At 37.9% G+C, this 24,756-nt stretch overlaps 1 protein-coding gene across 20 annotated transcripts in view; it reads left to right on the forward strand.

Annotated features, from left to right (window-relative positions):
* Positions 1–24,756, forward strand: part of MYT1L (myelin transcription factor 1 like) — a 387,237-nt gene that overhangs the window by 260,245 nt on the left and 102,236 nt on the right. For 10 of the 20 annotated variants that reach the window (XM_037894144.2, XM_043542308.1, XM_043542306.1 and 7 more), the window contains 3 exons: positions 1,500–1,595; positions 18,793–19,770; positions 24,398–24,532. In XM_037894144.2, coding sequence (XP_037750072.1) covers positions 1,500–1,595; positions 18,793–19,770; positions 24,398–24,532 — 1,209 coding nt within the window. The remainder of the gene's footprint in view (positions 1–1,499; positions 1,596–18,792; positions 19,771–24,397; positions 24,533–24,756) is intronic. The other 10 variants (XM_043542307.1, XM_043542310.1, XM_043542311.1 and 7 more) reach the window with 7 other exon arrangements.

Here is a 24,756-nt window from a genome sequence, read left to right on the forward strand (position 1 = left end):
AAATTAATTTTATGGCCTTTTTGAAATCCGCATATTATTATAGAGGTGATGCTAGTTACAGCACAGTTGATTCATGAGATAGAGTTACTAGCCTAATGATGAAGATAATAAGAAGTTCTTTTTCTCTAAGTCAAGAGTGGGCAGACCTAGATTTGAGATGATAGCCATAGTTTGTTGTTTTGAGAGGTCCAGAAGATATTTAATTAAACAGATTTTTTGGGATAATTTATTTTATATAGTTTTTGACCAAGAACCTAAAATGTCTTCTCCTTCCATTGCTCATAATACAGGAATCTTTCATCATTTACTGGAATTCCTTGCTTATATTTTTAGAACTCCCTTAAAGTGAATCATTAAGAGCCTGGTCTGGGAAAATCACAGTATGTGCACAGCCAGCATAATTACAATTAGAAACTAAGAGTAGAACTTCTAGTGGAGATAAAGGTGTCTCTGCAGTTCTCATAAAAGTTTTTGTCAGTGGTGCTGTAGTTTTACGAGATTATAGAAATTTTGCAAAGTTTCATAACCAAACCTAGTCTTAATGGACAGAACAATTAAAATCTCAGACAATTTTGCTAGGAAAATTCTATCAGATGGGAATATGATCTCTGAGTCAACAACTATGAGAAACATAAAGCAATGTATTATATAATTTCCTACGTCCAAATTAAGTTTCCTGTTATATGGGGTTAAATCCAGAGACACCCCAAAGAACTAATTGTAATGACTCTGGAGTTACCCCCATGTAACAGGAAACTGAATTTAGGTTGAAATTTTCAAAAGGGCCTAAGTGATTTAGGAACATAATTCTTACTGGTTGACGAATGACGATCATGCTTGGGCTCTGAAATCACTTAGGCCCTTTAGAAAATCCCATCCTTAGGCCCAAACCTTTGATATAATAAAGGACTTGGAAGACACAGAAGCATCCTAAAGCAACACTCTTACAAATCTCAAAATACCAATTTAAGAGAACCAAAGACTTTTTGGCGCTAGATCCCAAATCCTTTGCTCATATCTCAGTATATAATCACTTGTACTAATATTAATGCTTAAAATGCCCTTTCAATGGCCACAACATTCATTTTAACCTTACGTTAAATGTAATGAATCTCTTTGAAGGACAGGGATATATCCAATCAAAGAGTAGCACAGGCCTGAAAAGCCCTTATGTACAGTACTACCACTATGAAAGGAAAGATAAAAATTTCCAATTTCTTTCACATTCCCAAAAGACAAAGCAGACAGGTGACCCTTGTTAAGATAACCTAACCTGTAAATTCCAATCCACATGGGAAGGCTATCAGTAAGATAGTAAGATAAAGCCCACTTTTAGGGAGTGCTCCTTCACTTTGGTGGTTATTGCTGAAAATCTCTGGAGTCAAATACTTAGGGCATATTTGCTTTGCAAGGCAAACTAAGGTATTTCTCCTTCTGAGAAGAGATCACTTCAGATAGCTGGTTCCCAAAGACTGTTTCACAAAGCTTTTCTATTATAGAAAGAAATCTCCGTTGGAGGAGCTCCAGGAACGGATGTTCCAAGGCACCATTTAGCCTATATCACATGAAGACATTCAAGATGGCTTGTACTCCAGGTATTTCATAATCCCTCAGGGTCAGGAGGAGTCAGGCTAATTCTAGATCTAAGTAAATTTAATACATCGATCAAGTCTAATCCATTTCACGTGATCATGCTACAAAAGATTTATTGCAGTTTAGTAAAAGGTAAATGGTCAGGATGTATAGATTTGATAAATACTCCCTTTTATATCATATTAATTCCTTCAAATTCACAGTAGCATATACAGTATACCAGTAGAAGGTACCACATAATGTTTGCATAACTGCAAGGCACAATTGCAGCATATTCAAGGAAACTGAATATAAAGCTTTGCACTACAGACTATTACTTGGAAATACAGAGAGGAAATGCTTCACCTTTTTCTCACTTCTACAAATTGGACTACTGTTTTTTAATACTCTGGTGAAATTTGGCCCTTTCCCCACTAGCACACACTAGGCTATTGGTACATAGATACCTGTTGTCTTGAAATCCACCTATTAGTTTATAGTTTAACTTTGATAGTGCCCTCCTTTATCTTCCTGATCCCTTCATCAGCTTGCTTCTGTGACTGATTATGCATGTCCCTCTAAGCAAAAGGAGACACAAACACCAATCTAAAGATGAAAGGATCGGTACTGAGGAAATTGTAGTAGAACACAGATCCCCACTGTCCTTGCAACTTAAGAATCTCTAAGTCTCTGAAACAATGAAATAAACTGGTCTTTACCAGAGAGATGGCCTGTCCAATCTGCCTAGCATCAATCACTTATTTAATCATTTATTCAAACTATTAGCAAAAAAGCAGTCACACATTTGGTGAACACAGTAAAGCATTCAATATTAATTGGAGCAAAAAAGCTAGGCACCTGTTGTGGTGTACCATATATGCAAAACATCTAACCAAAGAAATGACAGCCTTAAATGAAGAGGCCAGAAAATAGCTGTTCACTGCTTAGAACAATAAATGGAAAGGAGTGCATTTTCCAGGATCAGAGAGGATTTAATACACAGAAGGGGAAGCAATCCTTCAGAATATGCTGGTGTACTCTTCTATTCATGGGTATTGCACTATATTTTCATCTCCTTTATAAAAGAAGGTGGAGAATACTGTGATGGGGTATGTTGCCACCAACAGTATAATGGGGGGGGGGGGGAACCTAACAGCAATGACCAGAAGACCTTACTTCAGTCCCTTGATGGATGGTTGTTGATACAAAATGTTAATATTGCCTTTCATCTCTAGTTTTCAGAGATGCAAAGGTATGCAAGTGATCAGGTCACGCTACTGTATGCTACTGATGTCTTTCTTTTTGTACCAGATGTATCATTCCTACCAGACTAGGCCTGTGTAAATGTAGAGATTGCTCAATGTTTTCATTTTTAGTAGTTTGTGCCATTTGAGTTAGTATTACTCTGGTCAGAATTACTCTTTCCCTAGCTAAATTCAACTGGAAATAATGTGATTTTTAAAAAAACAAGTAGCTCAGAGCAGGAATGCACAAGCCTTAAAAATAGGGTTTAGAGAAAAACTAGCTAGTAGATTCCCTCTGGATACCTCTAGTTCTTGTGGAATTGGGCCAGATATATTTATCATGCTTACTCTGCTTATTTTTGTTTAAAAACAAATTTGCTGCTAGATAGGCTTTCACTTGCTCCAATACTATAGGTGGTTACCATTTGGTACTCTTAGACAGTATCATTTGTTAACTGTATTCTTCAAATGTTGTATTTTTTCTTCCGGTGCTCCTGTGAGACTGGACCTGATTCTGAGCTCACTTACATCGGTATAAATTAGGAATAACTCCACTTAAATCAGTGGAATTACATTTATGTAAAGTGATCTTGTGTCTGTCACATCCTCCTTCACCTCCTCCTCTTTAAAAAATGTTAAATAGAGACTGTTCTGTCTGTAAATGCATAACACAGTTCGGTAGCAATTCTTTCAGACCCTGATTAAGCAAGGTGCTTAAACATATGCCCAACTTTAAGCATGTGATCAGGTCTATTGGCTTTAACTCACTTGCTTAAAATTGGGAATGTGGCTAAGTATCTTGCTGAGTTCAGACTTTACATACTTAGTGTCTCAAAAAAACAGATGCAGGCACAAGATCTTCTGGTCCTTCAAAACTAAACAGTCTAGTTACAGCTTTGTACAATATAAGGGAAGCATTCACCTTTGATAATCCAAATACTGGATCCCTGCTGTAAATATATACACAGAGAACTTCCATTGACATCAGCTGTAGTTCTGCAAATGGAGTTAGGACAGACTATGCAATATTAATAATTAAATTTGAAGTCTGGATAAGAGACCTGAGAGGAGAGTATTACTGTAAGTGTTCACACCAGAACTACTTGACAGTTGATTTAATTTTGTTTTGTTTTGAATCTGTTTTATCAGTGAATATAGTTGTTTTGGTTGTATTAGCACTTGTTTTGTAACTTGCTGACTGTTGCCCAGAATCTTAATTGAAAACAAGGCATTGGCCTCACTGAGTAATGACGAATTACCTTTGGGCTTCACTGCAATCTGTTTCTTTGCAGCTGTGCCAGGGGAGCTGGGACACAGTCATATAGGACACTCATAGATTGTGGTTCCAGAAGCAGGGGCAATCCGAGGGGTTGTGCATCCAATATTTCTCTCACTTTCCTTTGCCTGTGAACAAATGCAGAGTGTATCCTTGACTCCACCTCCTCCCCATGGTGGGTGGCAGAGCAATGTATTAAATTACTCCCTCCTGGAGCAAAGTGGGATTTAGGGAGGAATTCAAAGGGAAAATATTGTAGTATTAGGAATGTACTCTGATATCTATTGTGACTCTTTGAAACACAGTTCCTTACCAGTGATCCCCACTTTGTCACACAGCTATGCACCATTGCTTATACAGGGATGTTCCTAAAAGCTCAATCTAGAACTTAGTGAATAAAATGAAATACCTGTCCTCTGCATGGGTACCCCAAACAAATATGACCTGATGTTGTCCTTGAAAGTCTCACATCTGAAAGATAGCACATAAGGGAAGGTTTTCACATGGTATATAAGAATGAACTTTTAATATCCATTATCCGTGTGAATTCCATTGTTTTCTAGAGCCAGAAGTTCCAAGACGGAGAAAACAAAATTAAGCTGTCAAGGATTTGTAGCAGTATAGGTAGAGAGTATATAGCCTACATGAGTGTCTCTTGACTTTTGCATTTGGTGGTTCCAAAAGCATGCATGGAAATTCTGCTCACCAGCAAGTCAATATTAAAGATTCTAATTTGATCTCTTTTGCTAAGACTCTTGGTTCGTGCAGCTCTAAGAGGGCCAAATGGTGCTCATTTTACTCAGGAAATGCTCCCATTGGAGTTACAGCATGTATCCTACTGGAATTTTGAATGAACAAGTCCAGAAGGATTTCATCCAGAAAAGTGAAAGTTTCTGTTTGGCTAGATCTTATATTTCTTCCTGAAATTTTCCACTATAACAGTTCCACCGGGGTGAATACTAAACGGAAAAAAAACCTGAGAAAATTATCCTGTGACACAAAAGCAACAATCTACAATAAATATATTTATATAATCGTGAGTAACTGTTATTATAGGAGCATTGTCTTCTTTGCATAATGGGTTCCAGAACAATTAAGTTGCATTCTTCTGTCACCTGTACTGCACATGAGACAATACTTTTATACCTTAAGAGGTACATTCACTTGAATTAATTAATTTAGGTTACAGACAGTCCTTGAATCTGCAGGAGCTAGAATTAGCCAGTCAGCCAGCTTGCCAGTGCAGTCAGCAAAAGACAGAGAACTCTAATGTTAGCAAAGAAACAAGAAGTTGGGTTAAGAATATAAAAGTAGTAATTAGAAAGGACTGTTCAAAGGATCGGGGAAATCAAGCTGGTTTTGGTAATGTTGGTTATTAAAATTCCCTGAATCAATGGGTATATCTAGGCTGCTACAGAAAATATGGATATTAATTTTTGTTATTTTTTTATCCTCTCCCCTATATTACATATATAAATAATACCTGGTGCCAAAAGTGGTTAATATTTGTTTGTTTGTTTGTTTGTTTGTTTGATGAATTTTTTAAAGAATCTGTTCTAGAGATTATATATTGGTAGTGTTTTGAAACATCTATGTGTGAGAAACCTCATGCTAGCTAATTTATGACAGCATTAAGCCTTATCTGACATGAACTGATCATGTGAGCTGATCAAATTAAACTAGAATCCATAGGTTTGACAATCCCAATCTCAAAAACTGTGCTGGAAAATGGCTAGGTAAACATTGAAGCATGGGACATCATGTCTGTTTTCAGTTTTGCTGTTGTGAAGCTGAAGTAACTCCACTGATGTCAGCGACTTCAAAGAGCTGTATTTGGCCTGGCCTGCCCATATACAAAAAAGCACTGATTGTGAAATCAGGATTTTCATTATTTTTCCATATAGTGGATGAGATGGGAGCTCTTTGTTTATTGCATACACTTTTAAGCATTGTACACACTGCACTGATTATTCCTTCTGATTTATATCATGGTCTCATGTATCAAATTTGCAGTTCTACCGTATCCCTAATGTTACAAAAAAGTGCTGTATAACTGAGAAACATTTGCTAAACAGCTTCTTGGACATTCAGCAAAGCACTGCACTAAAACCTTTATAGAGAAGCCCCCTACCTATCTTGGCATTGTCTGCAATAATTAAAACAGTCATTCAGTTTTAAAGTCAGGCTTCAGATTGAAAGTTGATTGTCATTTCTCCTCCCACTACAGTATAATGAATAAAGCCCTACCCTCAGATAATTAAGCACCAGAAGAATTTAACAAAGTAGCAAGTAGAATACAAAATGACCAATAATTGTTACTAGAACATTCAGAAGAGAGGTGGAACCACAGGATTTGATAGATAAAGCAATCAATAGATTTAAAACATTATTGATTTTTAATATCTGATGAGTACAGTCCGTTTGCATATCACTGTCCATGCCCCAAGGAACTTACAGATGTTACATTTCAAACACAAAATGCCAGATGAGATCCAATCTGGAAGTGACATAGTGTTGTTGCTAGTATTTTTAATCAACTGTTTTCTCTTTAGGGGACTATTGTTGAAAGTCTGCATGGAAGTGAATGTTTTAAGGGGGGATTTATTTGAAGAAAAGGGAGGGAGAACTTTTGTTATACAAGGAGAGTGAGCAACTTCCAGATGTAAAGGGGAAAATGGAAATGAGTATGAAGAAAAATACTGATACCAAAGGAATGATTAGGACGTCAGGCTGGGAGGATTGCAGACAGAGGGTAAGGGAATCAGGGTTCTGGGTCATTTGCCGATTACAGCAGAGTACTAGGAAGATAAGAAAGCAGAGATGTAGACAGGAGTAGCATTATGCAGGGCCCTGAAAGTAAGGATGAAAAGCTTGAACTTGGTGTGAAAGGCAACAGGAGGATAACGAAGGAATAAGAGGAAAGTGACATGGTCAAAGTGGAAGGAAAGGAAGATGGGTTTAGTGGCAGGAGAAAGGTTGGTCAGAAGCAGGGGTAGGTAACATGTCCATACCCACATGCATCTCTGTGGATATTCTATTTTATTCTATTCTATTCTATTCTATAGGTTTTTATATGACCCTCATCGTCGCAGTATGTGTGCGCCTTCAAGTAGTGCATTAAATGACTAACATCTGTTTATCACGTCACCACTCTTTTCCTGTGCTGGTGGCATTGTTTGATGTAGGTATTATTTGGGGGGATTAACGCATCCATGGGTTAGTACAGTCAGACCTAAATTATTGGCACTCTAGTTAAGTCTACTATCAGTTTTCACCAGATAATGTCCCCCCCAGATTTGACTTCAGTGCCTAAACACCTGCTGAACTATTTATGTCTTTTTCTCCACTACTTTGCAGCACCATCTGATTTGGGAGCATTTCACACTCATTTTTCACCCGTGTACCTGACTACACAAAGTGTAGAGCAGTAGAGAATCAGGCCCAAAGAATTCTCTATGGTCTGATGTATTAAAGTCTGACTTGTGCATAAAGACTTTGTGCAAGCACTGGGCTATTGCTTCTGCCACCTCCTACTGCCCTGCCAGCTGGTCTTGAGTTAGCTGGCTAGTTGTCTATAACTAGGTAAGTTAGCCAGCGGGGTTTGAAGGCTGCACTCATGGTCCCTGTTTTTCTCAACCGTATGTCTAAAGATTTCTTTTGTCTCTTGAGATCTCCAGATAATTTGGGTTCTATTTTATTGGTTTTCTTAATTTTGAGCTGAAATAATGACATCATATCAATTGAACGATCATACTTTTTCTTGAAATGTCTTGAAAATGTAGTTTGGGTGGATGGGTTTGGAAGCATGAAGGGTGCGATTTTCAAGACACTTAGTGTTGCTGTAATTCTGCTCTCATTGAAACTAAGGGAAGTTTTATCCCCAGTGACTCAACTGGAAGCAAAATTAGACTCACTGAGTACTTTTGAAAAACCCACGCAAGATTTCATGACCCTTTGTTAGGTTTATCTACCTCTGATCAGTACACCATGGACTCAGTAAACATGGCTTCATTTGTGGAAAAAATATTAAAAACAGTGGTGAGCCAAATTTACTTGTCATTTAGAGATACATAATTAGGAACGATCATCATGTGTTTATAAAAAGATAACTGTCCTGGCAAATATGTGCCTTGCTTGAGGTCACTTGTTTGAAGTAATGTACATCAATGTAGAGATTGTGGTGAAACAATGTACCTGATTTATCTGAGTTTTAGAGAAGAATTTGATACTCTTCCACTTAATAAATTTATTTAGAAAGTCGTAAAGCATAGTACAGCAGCAAATACAAAGTGTTAGAGTAAACAAATTAATAATGGGTAGATTAGTTCTATTAGCTGATAAGTAGTCCAAGCAGTGTAGAGAAATTTAAAGTAATGAGACTAGAGCCCAAAAATGGACAAATAACTGAGAGTGAAAAAAATTGTAGAGTGATTTTAATGTGACTCATCTGCAGCATACTTGCAGGAAAAGAGCAAACATGATCTCAGGTGGATTTAGAACAAGCAATTCTGATCTCATCACTAGTTTTATGTTGGTGTAACTCCTCTGAACTTCATTATAGCTACCCTGGTTTGCACCATTGTGAGAGTAGGAACAGACTCACAGAATAAATCAGAAAAATGTAATTTGCACATTATAAGCTAAGACTGCATATATATAATGGAAATCTAGCTATTGTACTTATTTAATTATTTATTTTACTTGATTTACTTGATTGATGATCTACTTTCTGATGTCTCAGGGCACATAATCAAAATTTAATAAATACCATTGCAATACCCTTTTCCAATGAGCAAAAAGAAAAGGAAATTACCTTAAAACAAACAAACCCTTCCACTATTTCATCATCCCCTCAAAGACATGAATCAGAAAAGAGAAATGTTTGTACTGTACTCTAAAGTTCCATAGATTCTCGTTCTGTTGGATATCCTAGGAAAATGAGTTCCAGAAAGAAACGCCCTCGGTTGAGAGAGAGATCGGTTGAGATTGTTCTGCTACTAGCAACCAGATTTAAATGTGGGGTCCATGAAATTAGATGTGGTGCTTGACCTAAACCACTGCCACAGTTATTGCAGGACAGGCATGGTTTCAGGTAACTAAGTTTCAGCTTCAAGTTTTCAAGGGTATCCCAAGTAATGTAACAACCCCTAGAAGTCAGAAAGACTCTATTGTCTTCCCCGTCTAGTAACTGCAGGCAAAGTAGCCAAACTTCACACTCAACAGTGTCAAATACTCTCGTATCTAAAAGGATCAGCACAGACTCCTGATTATTCCCCACTGACAGGAGGAAATCCTCAGCCAATAAGACCAGCACAGCTTCCATGACATACTAAAACCAGACTAACAGGGATGAAGGAATCCATGTGACACCAAAATTGCCTTGCCACAACCTTCAGGATAATCTTCCCAACGATGGCAGATTAGAGGCAGGTCAGTTGACAAGATTACAGCATGAAGAACCTGACCCAAATTCTCCCAGGGAAGTCATTACAATTGTCCTCACTAGACACAAATCCTTTCTGACCAGGACAGCCAGTCCAATGCAGAGCTGCGCAGCAGGTGAGAAATTCCTTACAATGTGAAAGATCTGTCAGTTTCCAAGCGGAGCCACTGAGGATATACCAGGAGGTCAGCCACTTGGAACAATCCTGCTGGAAATAACTTTGTGTGTACAGTAGTAGAAAGAACAAAGTTTTCTTCACCACTACCAATACCATACCATAAATGTTTATACATCCTGAGGCTGAACTGGTCTCTGGGCATGTCTGCTACTGCCCTGCTTAGGGTGTGAAAGGTAATACTATACAACTGTGAGGATGGAAATTAGGCAGAGAATGCTTAGGGGCTTCTTTGTCGATGGCTGTAAACAGAAGAGGATCCAGTGTTCTATGGTAGCAGGCACATTGATAGAGTGAGTCACTGGCCATGGACTAAACGACATGAATTGAAGGGTAGGGTCTCTACTAATTGGTGTCCTACCCTTCCATGATGATGCCACATATAACAATAATCTAACCACAGATCTCAATCTACAGAATCTCCTGCTTTGTTTCCCCATACCCTCTATCATGAGCACCAATGAACCCAATCACCCAGAGATGGTCCCTCCCTATCTTCAGCTCACAATAGCATTGCTCAGCCTTCACCACCACCAAACTGAGGGAATTAAAAGGGGTGTAGATGCTGAAGCCAGCTCCTGAAAAAATGATGTGGTGGGGGAAAGTGAAACAAGATCCATATCCTAAGAAAAAGCTTCTAAATTAGACAAAGTCTGTTACTCTTACACATAGAATATTTATCTTCCCAATTCCGCAACTACTGAACTCAAAGAGAGGATGGAAACAGAGGGAAAAAACCTAGCAAATCTCTCACCTCAGCCTGAGGGTTGATCAGACAGCATTATTAAGAAAACACCCAGAAGATCCCTTCCCAAAATAAAATCTAACCTAACAAGAACATCCTCAACCTCATAATGGAGAGCAGATTCATCTAACTGGATATAATCATTTCCACATCACCCAACCCAGCATAAACAAGTCATTCCACTTAACCATCATCAGTCTGTTCCCACGTAACTTTGTCCCTGTCCACAACCCAAAAATATCTTAAACTAGCTCCTCACCTCCCCCGGCAATTCCTTCTGTGTAACAGACTATTGCTGATCCTCAACAAGCTATGCAGCAAAGAGAAACACAATGGTTTGAGTAAAAGAATGTGAGTCAGGATTGCTCAGTGTGTTGTAGGTAAAAGGAGATTTCGTGCCCCAGTAGCATCCAATCTGTGGCCCTAGAAGACAACTGTGCTAAGAAGAAAATGTGCATGTTATTATGGATTGGAAACATGTTCCCTGAGCTGCTTTCTGTGATTTTTAAACTGGTGTTCAGATTGGGCCTGCTGCTGTAGGGAGAAGGTAGGGAGGTCTCTGATTCCTGAGTGGTCTACACCACAGCCCCAAGAGCAGCTCTGCTGTGAACTAGATCTGTGAGTAGCTGCTCTTCATTCTGTGCTGCAGCTCCCCTGCTGTACTGCAGGGCTTGGAGAGCAGATTTTGCTGCTTCATCACCAGCTTCCCTGGTGGACAATGGGAGCCTGAGTTAGAGCAGGAAACCAGTACACACTCAACTGGCTATGTCTGAGCCCAGGGGAATGCCTGAGACAGTATGGCTCCCCTACTTTACCCAGCCCATTGCTCCCTCCAGGAAGCCTCGGAGAAGTGAAAGCAGTAGAAGATGAGAAGCAGCCTCAGTCACAGCTCCCTGATTATCTGCCCATACCCCTGCACAGTCTCTGTGCAAAGGGAGTGGAGCAGGCCAGAGGGTCTGTCCCAAAGTATTGATTACGGCCTCTTAACCTTTTCTGCAATAATGTTTTGCCCTTTGACTGAAAGGTTGTATACCACTGCCATGGTGAGATATAATGCTTGTGAGACAAAAGTCCCAGCCCTGTGGAAATGCCATCTAGGTGCATAAGTTGATACTGAGTAGGACACTGTTATTAAAGAAAGGCAAGTGGAATATGTATTTTTTTTTCATAAGAAGGAAATAGAAAGTAAGTACTTCCCCTCACGTCAAGTCAGAGGTGAATGCAGTTTTGGAAAGAGAGGCCAGACCATGGGTGAGAATTGCAGCTTGTGTAGAAGAACCCACGCTTGCTTTCATCTAGCTAGCCTGCTTAACAATAGCAGTGAAGATGCCTCAAAGCAGGCTTCAGCATGAGTTATACAAACCTGCCTGAATCTCCTGGGTACACACTCAAATTTGTGTCCTGCACTGAAGCCTGCACCACCATGTTCTCATTACTATTTATAGCGATCTAGCTAGATTAATGCTAAGGTGGGTACGTCTACATGAGCTGCAAATCACATTCCTGGTTGCAATGTAGACATAGCCTAAGAGTGAGGAAAAAACTGGCATACCCCTTGGAGAATGGTTGCTGTTAAAACTGCCCCTTCAGATATCCCTATGCTCCCTGGAGATATTCAGAAGAATGTCACACAAAACAAAAAAAACAACAACAAAGAGGGGGAATTAAATACTGTGGGCTAGATCTTGTCATTTTTATTCACACTGAATAGTTATCGTACTCTGCAAGGAGTTCCATTTCAATAAATGAAGTTACTTGTAGAGTAACATATTACTCACTGTTAGGGTTGCCAATTTTGGTTGGACGTATTCCTGGAGGTTTCATCGCATGACATACTTTTTAATTAAAGATTAATCTTTAATTCCTGGTGACTCCAGGGCAATCCCGGAGGGTTGGCAACCCTACATTGTGCATAAGAATGGCAAAAATTGTAACTGTTGAACAAATGCATGGCTTTATTTTAAGAAAATCTTACCCTCTAATCTCCTCCTTGGTTGTCTGGAGCTCTCTCTTTGTCTAATTACATGGCTGATTCTATAATGTCAATGGGAATATTCCTGAGTACAAACTTCTCATATTCTGCCACCACCTAATGGGAATATTTGTGAGGCAGGTTATTACTCAACATGAGTAAGGGTGGTAGAATTGAGTTGGCAGGAATCGGCCCTTAGATCATACCCTGTTTTGGAAAGAAACATGTTTACTGTAAAGCATCATGAACACGCCTCTGGTACTGCATAAATAACAATAATTAATAATTGGGTGGGTGGGGATCTGAAAAGGAATACTGGGAGCACAGGAAGTGATGGTAAAAGCTGTTTGAGCCACAGAGGGCGAGAAAATACCCTTGGCTCATATGGAACAAAAACCAGTGGTCACAAGAGGGATACAAAGGGAGACAGAAGAGCGAGATTAGGATTATCCGAAAAGGGTGAAACTGTAGATGAATCCCTGCCCATTGAGATGAGAAGACACCCATTATTTTTTACGAGAGCACATTTATCAATTTCATGGTTCCAAAATTATTAATTAAAACGTATGTTGGTTATTTTCAATTTTATCTTAATATGAACAATTAAAGAACATTTTTCTTTGCCATTGACAGTTCTATAGTTAGGTACAAATTCTGATTCTGCAAGGGTGCCTACTATTCCTTTTCAAATACCGGCACTTTTTCCTATTTGAAGGGAAAATCCCAACAACCCTGCACCATATATCAGTTAGTAAGACCAGATAAGAAGTGGAACAGAGAGAAAATGAAAAGACTAACGTGGTAACTGAAAGAAAATAATTTTTTTAAGGAAGAAAAGACACAGTAAGAAAGAATAGTTAATTATGTACAGTATCTGAAGGTCTGTACAGACCTGCTCTGCAGCATTCACTCCTGTTTTACAATACTGAACCCCACTGTGATGTGCTGTGTTCTTCAGCTCAGACTTTCCTTACAGTGTTTAATGACTTCTGCACTTCATTCATTTCTCGTTGAGCATTGGCTATTACTTGAATGCTGTAATTATTGTGGGAGATTCTAAGCAGTGGAACCCAACATTACCACTATAGTAAGTGTTTTTTAGGGAGAAGTAGGAAAAAATGACATAGATGTTATATAGTAATTAAAATGCATGTAAGAAATAATTAGCCAATTTTTTTTATCCTGGATATTGTATTTTATGTATTTGCAAATAGAAGTAAAAAAAGCTGTCAAATATTATACAAATAAATTGCTTTGTTTTTTAACATAACACACAGCAAAGGAGAATAACAGGAACTGGGGCAGAGGCAAAGAGTTACACATGGTCAGTCTTGAGTACCTACTGGATCCTTGGAGTCCACATGGATTTTGAAAGATTTGGGGTGTGATCCAAATTCCATTGAAGTCAATGGGAGTTTTTCAGTTGACTTCAGTGAATTTTGGATTAGACTCTTCCACAGTGTGAGGCCTCTGTTTCCTCAGTGGAGGGGTGGAAAGAAACCCTACCCAGAGTGGAAGAATTTGGCAGAAGCTCACTGAGTTTTCCTCACCTCAGTTTCCTCCCTTATACGATTTTTCCAGAAAAGAAGCCAATTTCTCTTTGTCTGAGATTTTTGTAAAAATGAAAAGCGAAGAAGTTCGTTTTACAAACATCTAGAAATTTCGACCTTATATGATCTGAAAGTGTCCCTTTCAGCTTTCTTAGACTGACTTTAAAATATTCCAGACATGTTTGTGTGGTGTGTAGACCTATGTATGAACATATATATTTTTCACTTTGTTGGACCAGAAGGAGGAAAGGGGCAACCCAATTACATTGCATACTGAACAGTTAGGAACTGGTGTATGACTAAGTGAGATGAGTCAGGTGTCATAAAAAACAGAGGATTCTGATTGGATGATGAAAAATTCCATCTGTTCAGGAAGCTAGTATAACTGCATAGGTTGGGAATTGGTAGCCATGTTGTTTTCCCTCATGCCCATGAAAAGGCAGATAAAATGACAGGCACGCCACAGCTTTGAGAAACCTTTGGTTTGTGAAATCTGTGGCTTTTGATAGGAACGTAGCTACTACTGAAGTATCATTGCCTCTCTCTGCAGAATCTCTGAAACTAAATGCTATATATTTTCCTTTTAAAAAGAAGGTGCTACTTTGCATGAGTTCTTATAGTAAAAGTATGGCAAGGTTTATTCTACCAAAGAGATGTATAAAAATGTATTTGCTAGAAGCAAAGGGAGGAAGCACTGTCGGGAGGTCTAAGTCTTGTTCCTGGCTCTCCAGTGACTCACTGAGCGATCTGGAATGGCTCACTCAATCTCTCTGTGTCTCGTTTCTCCCATCTGTAAAATGGAGCTAAAAATACCTACCTCACAGGGGTGTTGTGAGGCTTTATTAATTAATTTTTGTAAAGTGCTTTGAGATCCTTGGATGAAAGGTGCTATGGAAAAGCCAATATGCTTCACTTTTGTAAGGGCAGTAATACAGGAACACACATATGTTCAGGTGGCTGAAGGAACCTGATGCTTTAAAACACTGCTGAAAAGTGTCCAGCTACCTAGTATAACAGCACATCTTGATGTTTGTTGTTTCCTATAGGATATGTAAAGAGCAACTCCCATGGTCAAACCCATGGAGGAAATTATACTTTGGCTCATCACAGAACTACTCCCTACAAACTACAAGGTACCCAGTTTACCTCACAAGTGAAGAAATGTTCAAGACACTTAGAGAAACAGACACACAGATTCCGGCCAACAATTAAGTCTTCTCTATTGCCAAACCATCTGCAGACAGACACCACTTACATAAGGCTAGATCATGTCTTAAAGGCACAGCAAGGCATAGTAAGAGAGGAGAGAGAGAGGAGACCTCCTGCTTGGGCCAGGATGTGGGGAGCACAATCTGCAACTCCCCTTATGATTATTCCCTGTCCATGCAGCCAGCCAGCATATAGGAAGGATCAGAGTGATAGCTGCATCCACCCCCCGCCCCCACCCCACTCTTGGCCACTTGTACCTTGGGGAAACATTTTGGTAGCAGCCTATCTGCGTTCCCAGGTGTAACTGTTACAATTTAAGCCAGGTTGTGTAAGCGATGCAATAAGGTGCCATACTCCCTCCCCACGTAGCCATATAACAGTCAGTCAAGATCTCACCTATAATGTGTGGAGTCCTAATAAAATTCATATTATCATTAAACTGACAAAATGTGAGGAACCAGTTAAAAGTTAAACTTTGGTAGCATAAAAATAATAATAGCATGGTAAGATTTTATATAGTTGACTCAAAGGGAAGTAACATTGTTTTGTATAGAGTAATTTTGCCTCATTGTTAAACTAAAATATTTCGAAAATCATGTTAACCAACCATGTTGGGACTTGAACCTTCGGGGTGATGACCATTCTTGCCTGACCCAGCAAAGCACTTAAGTACGTAGCTTCAAAACTAAGCACATGCATAAGAGCGCTACTGGATCTGGCCAGAGTGCTGATGGCCCTGGAGAACTGTACATGCGTCTGTAGTTTTCCTCAAAAAAGAAGAAAAAAAAAAAAGAAAAAAGTTACTTCATGCAGTTAATTAATAAATGTTTCCCTAGAAACATAATTGTTTTTAAAGAAATATAAAGTGGAAGACAAATAGTAACTGGAGGATTAAAATAATTTATTCCCCTGTTTCCCTCATCAAAGGTTCAAACATTACACTTTCTTCTTCTCCACCACTTGCCCCTCCTCCTCCTTTTTTTCAGTTGAATGGGCAGGAGAGCTTAAATGGATAAAACCAAACTCACAGAATAAACAATATTAAAGTTATAGCTTTTATCCAGCTTCACAAGCACTCCAAAGGAATTTATGTCTTTACTCAGGAAATAAGGGATTCGTATTTTGGCTTTGCACAGTAATATAGGCAAAGTGCTGCACATTCATCCACTGGTAATCATCCACATGCCCGTCATTCAAGTCAAAACACCAACTCAGAATTCAAAGGTTCAAAAGGTGTTGTGTGGAACGCTCAATGCACACATGACCAGTCCTAGTATGACTGAACTGAGAATATGTACATTTTCATGTCCTGTGTTTCAATATGCTGTTAAACTCACGTTGGCTTTACAACAGCTTTTGGAAGTTAAAGTCTTAGGCTTGAACACATCAGCATTTTTTGGAGGTGTAGCTTACTGCCTCATTAATTGTTCTCCCTGTTACTTCTTCCACCTCTGGCTGCCCATCAGACACAACTGCAAGAAGTACTATGTGAAAGCAGCAGTTTCCACTGAATATTCTTCATACAGATGGTCCTGGGCTGTAATATTTACAGTAATGTGAGATTTGTTTATAAATTTCATTTTAGAATATGATCGTTAGAGTATTAAACGCATTTGATTTTCTTATACCACAGACTAATTGTCTAACATAACTACCTACTTCTATGCAAACACATCAAATGGAAAATTTTTAAATAGCTGAACTCTATCTCAAGTCTTGCACTGAGAAAACCAGGTTCTGACACACCTCAATTTTAGTGAACTGAGGCCATCCGAATTTTGAATATCACAAAAATAATAGACTTGTAAACTAAAATAATACCAAGATTGACAATAAAAATGGGTTTGATGACAATGAATTGGGTTTTCTTATCAGCTGAATATAACACACATCTTTACTTGTTAATAATCCTCTATACTATACTTAACTAGCTAAGGTAGTTTGTACAATATACTACCCTTGGATCTCTGCTCTTCCTTTCCTAGACACAACCTAATCCGCTATGTATATCAGTTCTGCTGCTTAACTACAGCTTCCTCTCATCCCAGGATCCCCAACCACTATGTAGCATGAACACTAGCATGTGGCTAAAGTATTATATTTCTCACTGTTGAGCTTTGTATTTAAAATTCTGATTTATTCTTTTGTCCGCCAACCTGCAGAAAATATTCTTTTATGCCAAAAGCATGCCTGTCAGCAAATATTAGTAAATTAAATTCTCCTGCTACCTGAAATTTCCCACTACATTAACCCAAAGCACAAAGGTCATAGCTAAGAAATTGTTATATCTACAATTGTACCAAAATATATCTGAGTCCCTATGATGTTAGCTTATGCTGATGGGCCAGCTCTTGAGCTGGTGCAAATCAGCATAACTCCATTGGTTGAGCTGGCCCAGTGCATCATGCTAATTACTAAATTGGGGAAGTCCTTTTTTAAAAAAATGTGAGTTACTGTTACATATAAGTGCTTGCAGCAAATATTCCAAATGTTTGAGTAGCTGAGTGTCAAAATATATTTTATGTTGTGTTTTTAGTCAATAACAATTGACCTATGTTTATTTAAGAACTTGTATGATGGTGATGCACATTAACTTTTGAATTACCATGAGATATATCCAAGGGTATCCCTGGTGTCTCAGAGTGACTCATTCTATTCACAAAGTTGCCCCTCTGTTACTCACTAGTTATTGGAGCAGAACTCAGTAAAACAGAGTTATGATGTCTCATCTTGTGATATTGTGATGTACAGGATAACAAGCCAATACAGGAGTTATCTAATGTGGCCTTTGTATAGACAAGACACTTTGGATTGAAGCCAATGTCATGTATGTAAGCGAATCTAAACTGGGGATAGTGTAGCTACTTACACTTATATTGTACATACTGTTATTTCTACTTTCCTTTTATGTAATGATTATCACCGTTTTTTACTTATTCATAGTTTGCAATAGCTGAGCAATAGATTTTGAATTCTAGCTATGGGTGCACTTATTGAAATGTATTTGTACCTCTTTGTGTACTTGTCTTGCAGTTGTTTTTCATATAGCACTAATGATGTATATGGTGCTTATATAAGAGCCAATTCTCTTTTGGTGTACATTAATTAATTAAGAAAACAGACCCTATAATGCTCACTCTTTTAAAAAGATGGGAGTGAGGAAATATAATAGTTTGAATAATATAATTATAATAACCCCAATAAAACTATAAATAAAGAAGTGAAAGGGGGAATAGAAGAATTTATGCCTTAATATTTTAGAAATAATGCTGATTAATAAAATTTTGTAAAAAATGTCTTTTTTCCTGCATAATTAATAGTTTATTATATGATAAATGAAATAAATTAATGGTGCATAGCAAATATATAAAAATGCCCTTCTGGGCTTTACAGATATTCATTTTCTTAATACAAGTGGTTTCTACTTATGTGAACATGGGTCTTAGTGTTCTAGAGCTTCTGTATGATAAACAGTATTTGACATGCAGTTTGTTTTCTGTCCATGCTATTGCAACAACAGTTCCAATTCTAGCCACTTTTTTTCTTTTCTTTTCCTTTTTCTTTCTTTCTTTGTTTCTTTCTTTGTTTCTTTCTTTTTTTATGCAGAAGACCATCAAATGAATTGTCACAATACTCGAATAATGCAAGACACAGAAAAAGACGATAACAATAATGATGAGTATGATAATTATGATGAACTGGTGGCCAAGTCATTGTTAAATCTTGGCAAAATTGCAGAGGATGCAGCATACAGAGCCAGGACAGAATCAGAAATGAACAGCAATACATCTAATAGTCTGGAAGATGATAGTGACAAAAATGAAAATATTGGTCGGAAAAGTGAGCTGAGTTTAGATTTAGACAGTGATGTTGTTAGGGAAACAGTGGACTCCCTTAAATTATTAGCACAAGGACATGGTGTAGTGCTTTCAGAAAACATTAATGACAGAAATTATGCAGACAATATTTCACAGCAAGATAACAGAAATATGAACTTTGTAATGCTAGGGAAGCCTATGAACAATGGACTTATGGAAAAAATGGTGGAAGAGAGTGATGAAGAGGTGTGTCTCAGTAGTTTGGAATGCTTAAGGAACCAGTGTTTTGATCTGGCTAGGAAACTTAGTGAGACGAACCCACAGGAAAGAAATCAGCAGCAAAATATGAATGCTCGTCAACATGTCAGGCAAGAAGATGACTTCCAAGGAAGAACGCCAGATCGGAATTACTCTGACATGATGAACTTAATGAGGCTTGAAGAACAGTTGAGCCCCAGATCTAGAACTTTTTCTAGCTGTGCAAAGGAGGATGGGTGTCATGAAAGAGATGATGATACCACCTCTATTACTTCAGACAGGTCTGAAGAAGTTTTTGATATGACAAAAGGTAACTTAACCCTGCTTGAGAAAGCTATTGCTTTGGAAACTGAAAGAGCAAAAGCCATGAGGGAAAAAATGGCAATGGAAGCTGGAAGGAGGGATAATATGAGATCATTTGAGGAACAGCCTCCACGACAACTTTCTGGGGATGACAGGAAGCCTAAATCCAGTGACGGCCATGTCAAAAAGCCATATTATGGTAAAGGTAATATTTCTATATACTGTATGTTGTGTCATGAAAAAGTGTGAGCTAACATGCTAATAAGTGATGCTTAGAACTCTAATGTGAAGTCATTGTTTATTTAATTTGTAAGATTATGGCGTGATTCTAAAATAGCATCATGCTGTGATTACCTAATAGAACAACTCATTCTACGGTGTTAGAAACATGTACAGTATTTCAGTGCAATATCATTTGGCTAAATAGAAAAACATAACTTTTCAGGGAAACAAAACAAATAAGAGATCATGTTGAAAGAGGCAAAGATGATTCTAACAGGTATTATGACTAAAAATATGAGGAGAATTGCATTGCATACTTTATTGAATGATGGGGATTTATGTAGCAGTTAGTCAATCAGCTATGAAGTGTATATTTTACAGATTGGATTGGGTAGGTGGCATCATGATTTATAAAATTATCATCAAATGACAGTTATTGATGAAGCCGCTCCCATCTAAAACGTAGAGTTGCCTGATAGAAATTGAACAGTATCAGAATGACCGATAACATAAGATAGGGGCAGTGACTGCACATTAATTATCTTAAGATACTAAGGTAATGGAAACCGTTTGCTATGCAAGGCATAGTGTGGCCTGGGCTGAGATCAATAGCAATTTCTTTCTTATATGCATTCCACTTCACTGGTTTCATTCCATTGTGGAAACAGTTAAGGTGCTGCCTTAACCATAATTATATATATATATAGATATATAGATATAAAGTTAATTTTAAAATATGTTTTAATTTAAAGAATTATCCTAGTAATGGTGTGTTTATATTAACACACCCCTCTGTATGTGTCCACATATATATGCATTAGGGCTCTGTCCTATACAGCATTCAATACCTCCCGAAAGTTGTTGAACACCCTGAATTCCTATTGACTTTAATGGAAGTTGAGGGCTCTGCATTTCTAAGGAGGTGATAAGCATGTTGCTGGATTGGTTATATATTGTATTTCTTATAGAGAAACACCTGGTTTCATCTCTATAATTTAGACTGTGGGTTTGGGGCGGTGGGTTATTTTGTTTTTTCCATTATAAACCTCTGATTTCGAAGGGTGATAACATGGCCATAAAATCTGGCTGTGAGATTAAAGTTGGCACACCACATCTCAGATCAGGAGATTTTTGATTTTATAAACAAGTTTTAAGAGGGGGAAATAGCCAGTCTCTTATAAGTTATACAAACAGGAACATGGAAGTTATTGGTTTCAGAAACTCGTCTGCAATGTAGCTTAGAAATTTTGTTTGCTTTCAGACACAAAGATTGTAGTCCACTGTATGAACTAGTAATGTTGGGTGTTTGGGGAAGACATTGTTTACGTTTAGTTAAACAGTTATTCCATAGCCATGTGGATTTTTCTATTGTTTGCATGTGACACATAATAGGTGTATGTTCCCTTCTTAATGTGTGTATGTAACAAAACCAAACAGAACATGTTAAACCAGTGCTGACATTAAAATCCTTAAAACAGTGTTTTCCAGATCTGCCAACCCACGAATGCTTAGGAAAACACATAAACATATATCTCTGCAGTCGCCAAAGGATTAATATAGTAGTAGTAGAAATATGGGCTTCTTATTTCAGTGATTTCTAGAGCTTCCCTGATGCCAACCTACTTCTAAGGACTGCCTGATGAATTGGAGATAGGCCCAAACACAACCCGTGGATACAAAGGAAAGCCCTGAAATTTATGATAGTTTGGATCAGGAAACTTTACAGCTGTGACCCTTCTCTGTTCTTCATAGATGAAAGGCTGGAGGAGAGGGGGAGGAGAATGATTCCTTCCTCACTCTAGACAAGATTGAGAAAAACAGAATATTGCAGTGAATTAGAGGGGGGATGAAAGAAAAGGAGTTATTTATGTCATTCATTCTCATAGCACATATAATCTCCCAAACATGCTTGCAAAAGTTCTCCAAAGAGATGAATGATACAATTAAAGGGAAATATTCTCAGGGTGGAGGTGTCTAGGAAGAATCGTAACTCCTGTCTTCTCTCTTCAGGAGCTCTGCTCTCAGAGATCACTGAAACAACAAAGACACAGCAAGCCACTTTTTTTTCTTCCATTTAAAATCTTTCAGAGACTCTTTCCTCCAAGACTGATGACTTTTAAAATCTTGTGACCCAGCTTGGGCAAGCTTTGCTCAGGCAAAACTGCCACTGTGGCAAGGATTGAGTGAGGATTTCAGGATTAGGCTCTTAAAAAAAATTAAAAACAAAGAGTAGTATTCTCTATTGGAGGAAGGGATTCAATAAGAGCAGATCAGCTAGTCCAAATATGTATGCATTTATATTGAGAGGTGAATATAAACCTGAGCCCTAAGTTTTCTGCATAGTTGCATAGAGTTTTAGCTGGATGTCTTCTATTAAGTCAATGGGAAATTGTGCAAATAAAATTCCATGCAAGTTTTGGAAATGTAAGATTAGCGTGCAGCATCTTTTCTGACTTGCTAGACCATAAAGGCTCTTTTGGAGCTCATAAACCCTATTATTCTAAGGATCTGAATACTCAGGCGAATTTGCATGGCACTGTAAGACAAGCTCCTCAGCTGGTCTAAATTGGCATTCCTCCACTGACTACTATAGAGCTAAATAGTTTACATCAGCTGAGGTGCTAGTCCGTGGGCTCTAGAGAAGCCATTATGGTCTATTGTGTTAATCATCTGCATTTTAATAGTCCTTGAATACTGGTATATTTACATTATACTTATTTTATTTATTTTTATGATTTATTCACTTATCTAACACTTTCCCCACATTTCAATGTGCTTTATACAAAGAGTTGTACAGAGTTGTGTGTGAGAATGAAAATGGGACTGGTGGTCTAGTGGTCTCAGCACAGGTATATGTGGAAGGAACTCCTGAGTTCTAATCCTAGCTCTGATACTGACTCCTTCTGTGCCCTTGCGTTTAACTGCTAAAACTCAATTTCCCAAAGTGTAAACTGGGGATAATGGTATTTACCTACTTCACAGGGGTTTTGTGATGTTTATATGACTGGACAGAGCTTTGAAGATGAAATTTTGTAAATAAATACATTTACCATTGAACAGCAGAGAACATAGTACTGTATGTTACACCTGACATACATGCAAACTAATATAAAACATTAGCAATTAGAGATGCATTTGTGACAGCTAAGTTTAAAGTGTGATATTAAAAGTTAGTACTGGAAATTAGGCCAGAAGAGCAATCACCATATCATAAAGAGTTTCTCATAAGCCAAGATGGTTGAGCAAGGGTTTGGAATTTAGAAAATGCAACAACCACATGAGAATATAAAAATAAAAACCTGCAACTGAATGTGAACTGTGGGTAGTCTGTACACTTTACCTACTAAAAAGAGATTGTACCCAAATCTCTAGAAGTACTGAAAGGGTCCCTTGATGTCACTGGGGTTGTACCTGCTAAACCAGGGCTGATTTTTACCATAAGACTTCATGGAAACCTAATAGCAAAACCTTATTTCCAAAGGCAAAAAAGCATAAATCCTGCAGAAACAAATAACAGGAGCAGCATAAAATACATAAAAGATGATAGATCAGTTTGGGTACTGAATTCAGGACTGACGGAAGAACTAGAATGGGTGATGATGTTTGCTTTTAGCTATTAACTTAGAATAAGACGGAATCTTTGTAGCCAGAGTAGCATGAAACTTTTTTCTTAAATACTGGTGTATAAATCAGGCAACGGTGTTAAAGGTGATGTGATGTAGCTTGTATTACGTGCTGAGTTGGAAGCCCTGGGATGTTACTTTACAAATGTTCTATTACAGGAAACAAACTGATGAAATATGTGATCAAGTTCTAGTTCAGGAATAATTTCACCAGCAGTTCCATTACTTTCTTGGCAGAAAACAATAGTTTATTGAACAGAAGTCTCCTGAGGCCCTTTCGTTGACTTGTACACAAAGAAACAAACCTCATTATAGAAGATTATTCACCTTTTAAGCTTACAAATACACAAACTTTATAGATGCATGATTATAATGGCCCAAATTCAAAATAAGGGATTGTTACATCTGATTAGATCTTTTACCCTATTATGGCTTACTGGAGGACAAAAATGCTTTTATATGCTTTTGTATTCTACTACTTCATAAGGAATTTAGGAAAATCAGTGTCATCTGCTTAGAGTGACTTTGAATAAGGATATATTTATGCTGAATCGTTGAATCCAGTATGCTAAGGAGCTGGGTCTGCTAACCTCAAGAGACTGAACGTCTATGACAGTACATTTGCAGGCTTCAGTACATCAGGCAAATAGTACTGAAAAGAAAGGGGGAACCAGCTAACAGTTTCAGAGTGTCTTTACACTCTTAAGTTGATGCTTGCCAGGAGAACATTGATTGACAGTGGTGTGGCTTTGCTGTAAGAAGGTCACTCCCCAATCACTATAATAAGTATTGCTGTGATCATAGGAGCCTGTGGTATGAAAAGAAGATAACGGGAACAAAAGTGACAAAATTGTTTTAAGAAGCAGCAGTTTTTTCTTCTAGTATTTTTAAGAACATTTACCAAAGAATAACTTACAACAGTAAATGAACCTTCTTACAGAAATTTGGAAAGCATAATTCACTTGACACATTTGTTGTAAATTATAGATCCCTCAAGAACAGAAAAGAAAGAGAGCAAATGTCCTACCCCTGGGTGTGATGGAACTGGCCATGTAACGGGGCTTTACCCCCATCACCGCAGTTTGTCAGGATGCCCACACAAAGATAGGGTCCCTCCAGAAAGTAAGTCCACATTGTTTCATGGAAACTGGGGATAAAACTCCAAAGATTTTTCTAGCATGCTTTTTCAACCTTTTTTATTTCCATTTTATGGTATGGTATGTCTCAGTTAAGCATCCTGTTCTGTGCTATAGTTTTTTTCTTTATTCCATCATATTCATATCTCTAATAATTTTTAAACTAAAAAGAACAACTTTTAAAGCTGTATTCTTTGATTCTGAGAATGT

This window comes from Chelonia mydas, chromosome 3, assembly GCF_015237465.2.
Source record: "Chelonia mydas isolate rCheMyd1 chromosome 3, rCheMyd1.pri.v2, whole genome shotgun sequence".
NCBI classification, from domain to species: Eukaryota; Metazoa; Chordata; order Testudines; family Cheloniidae; genus Chelonia; species Chelonia mydas.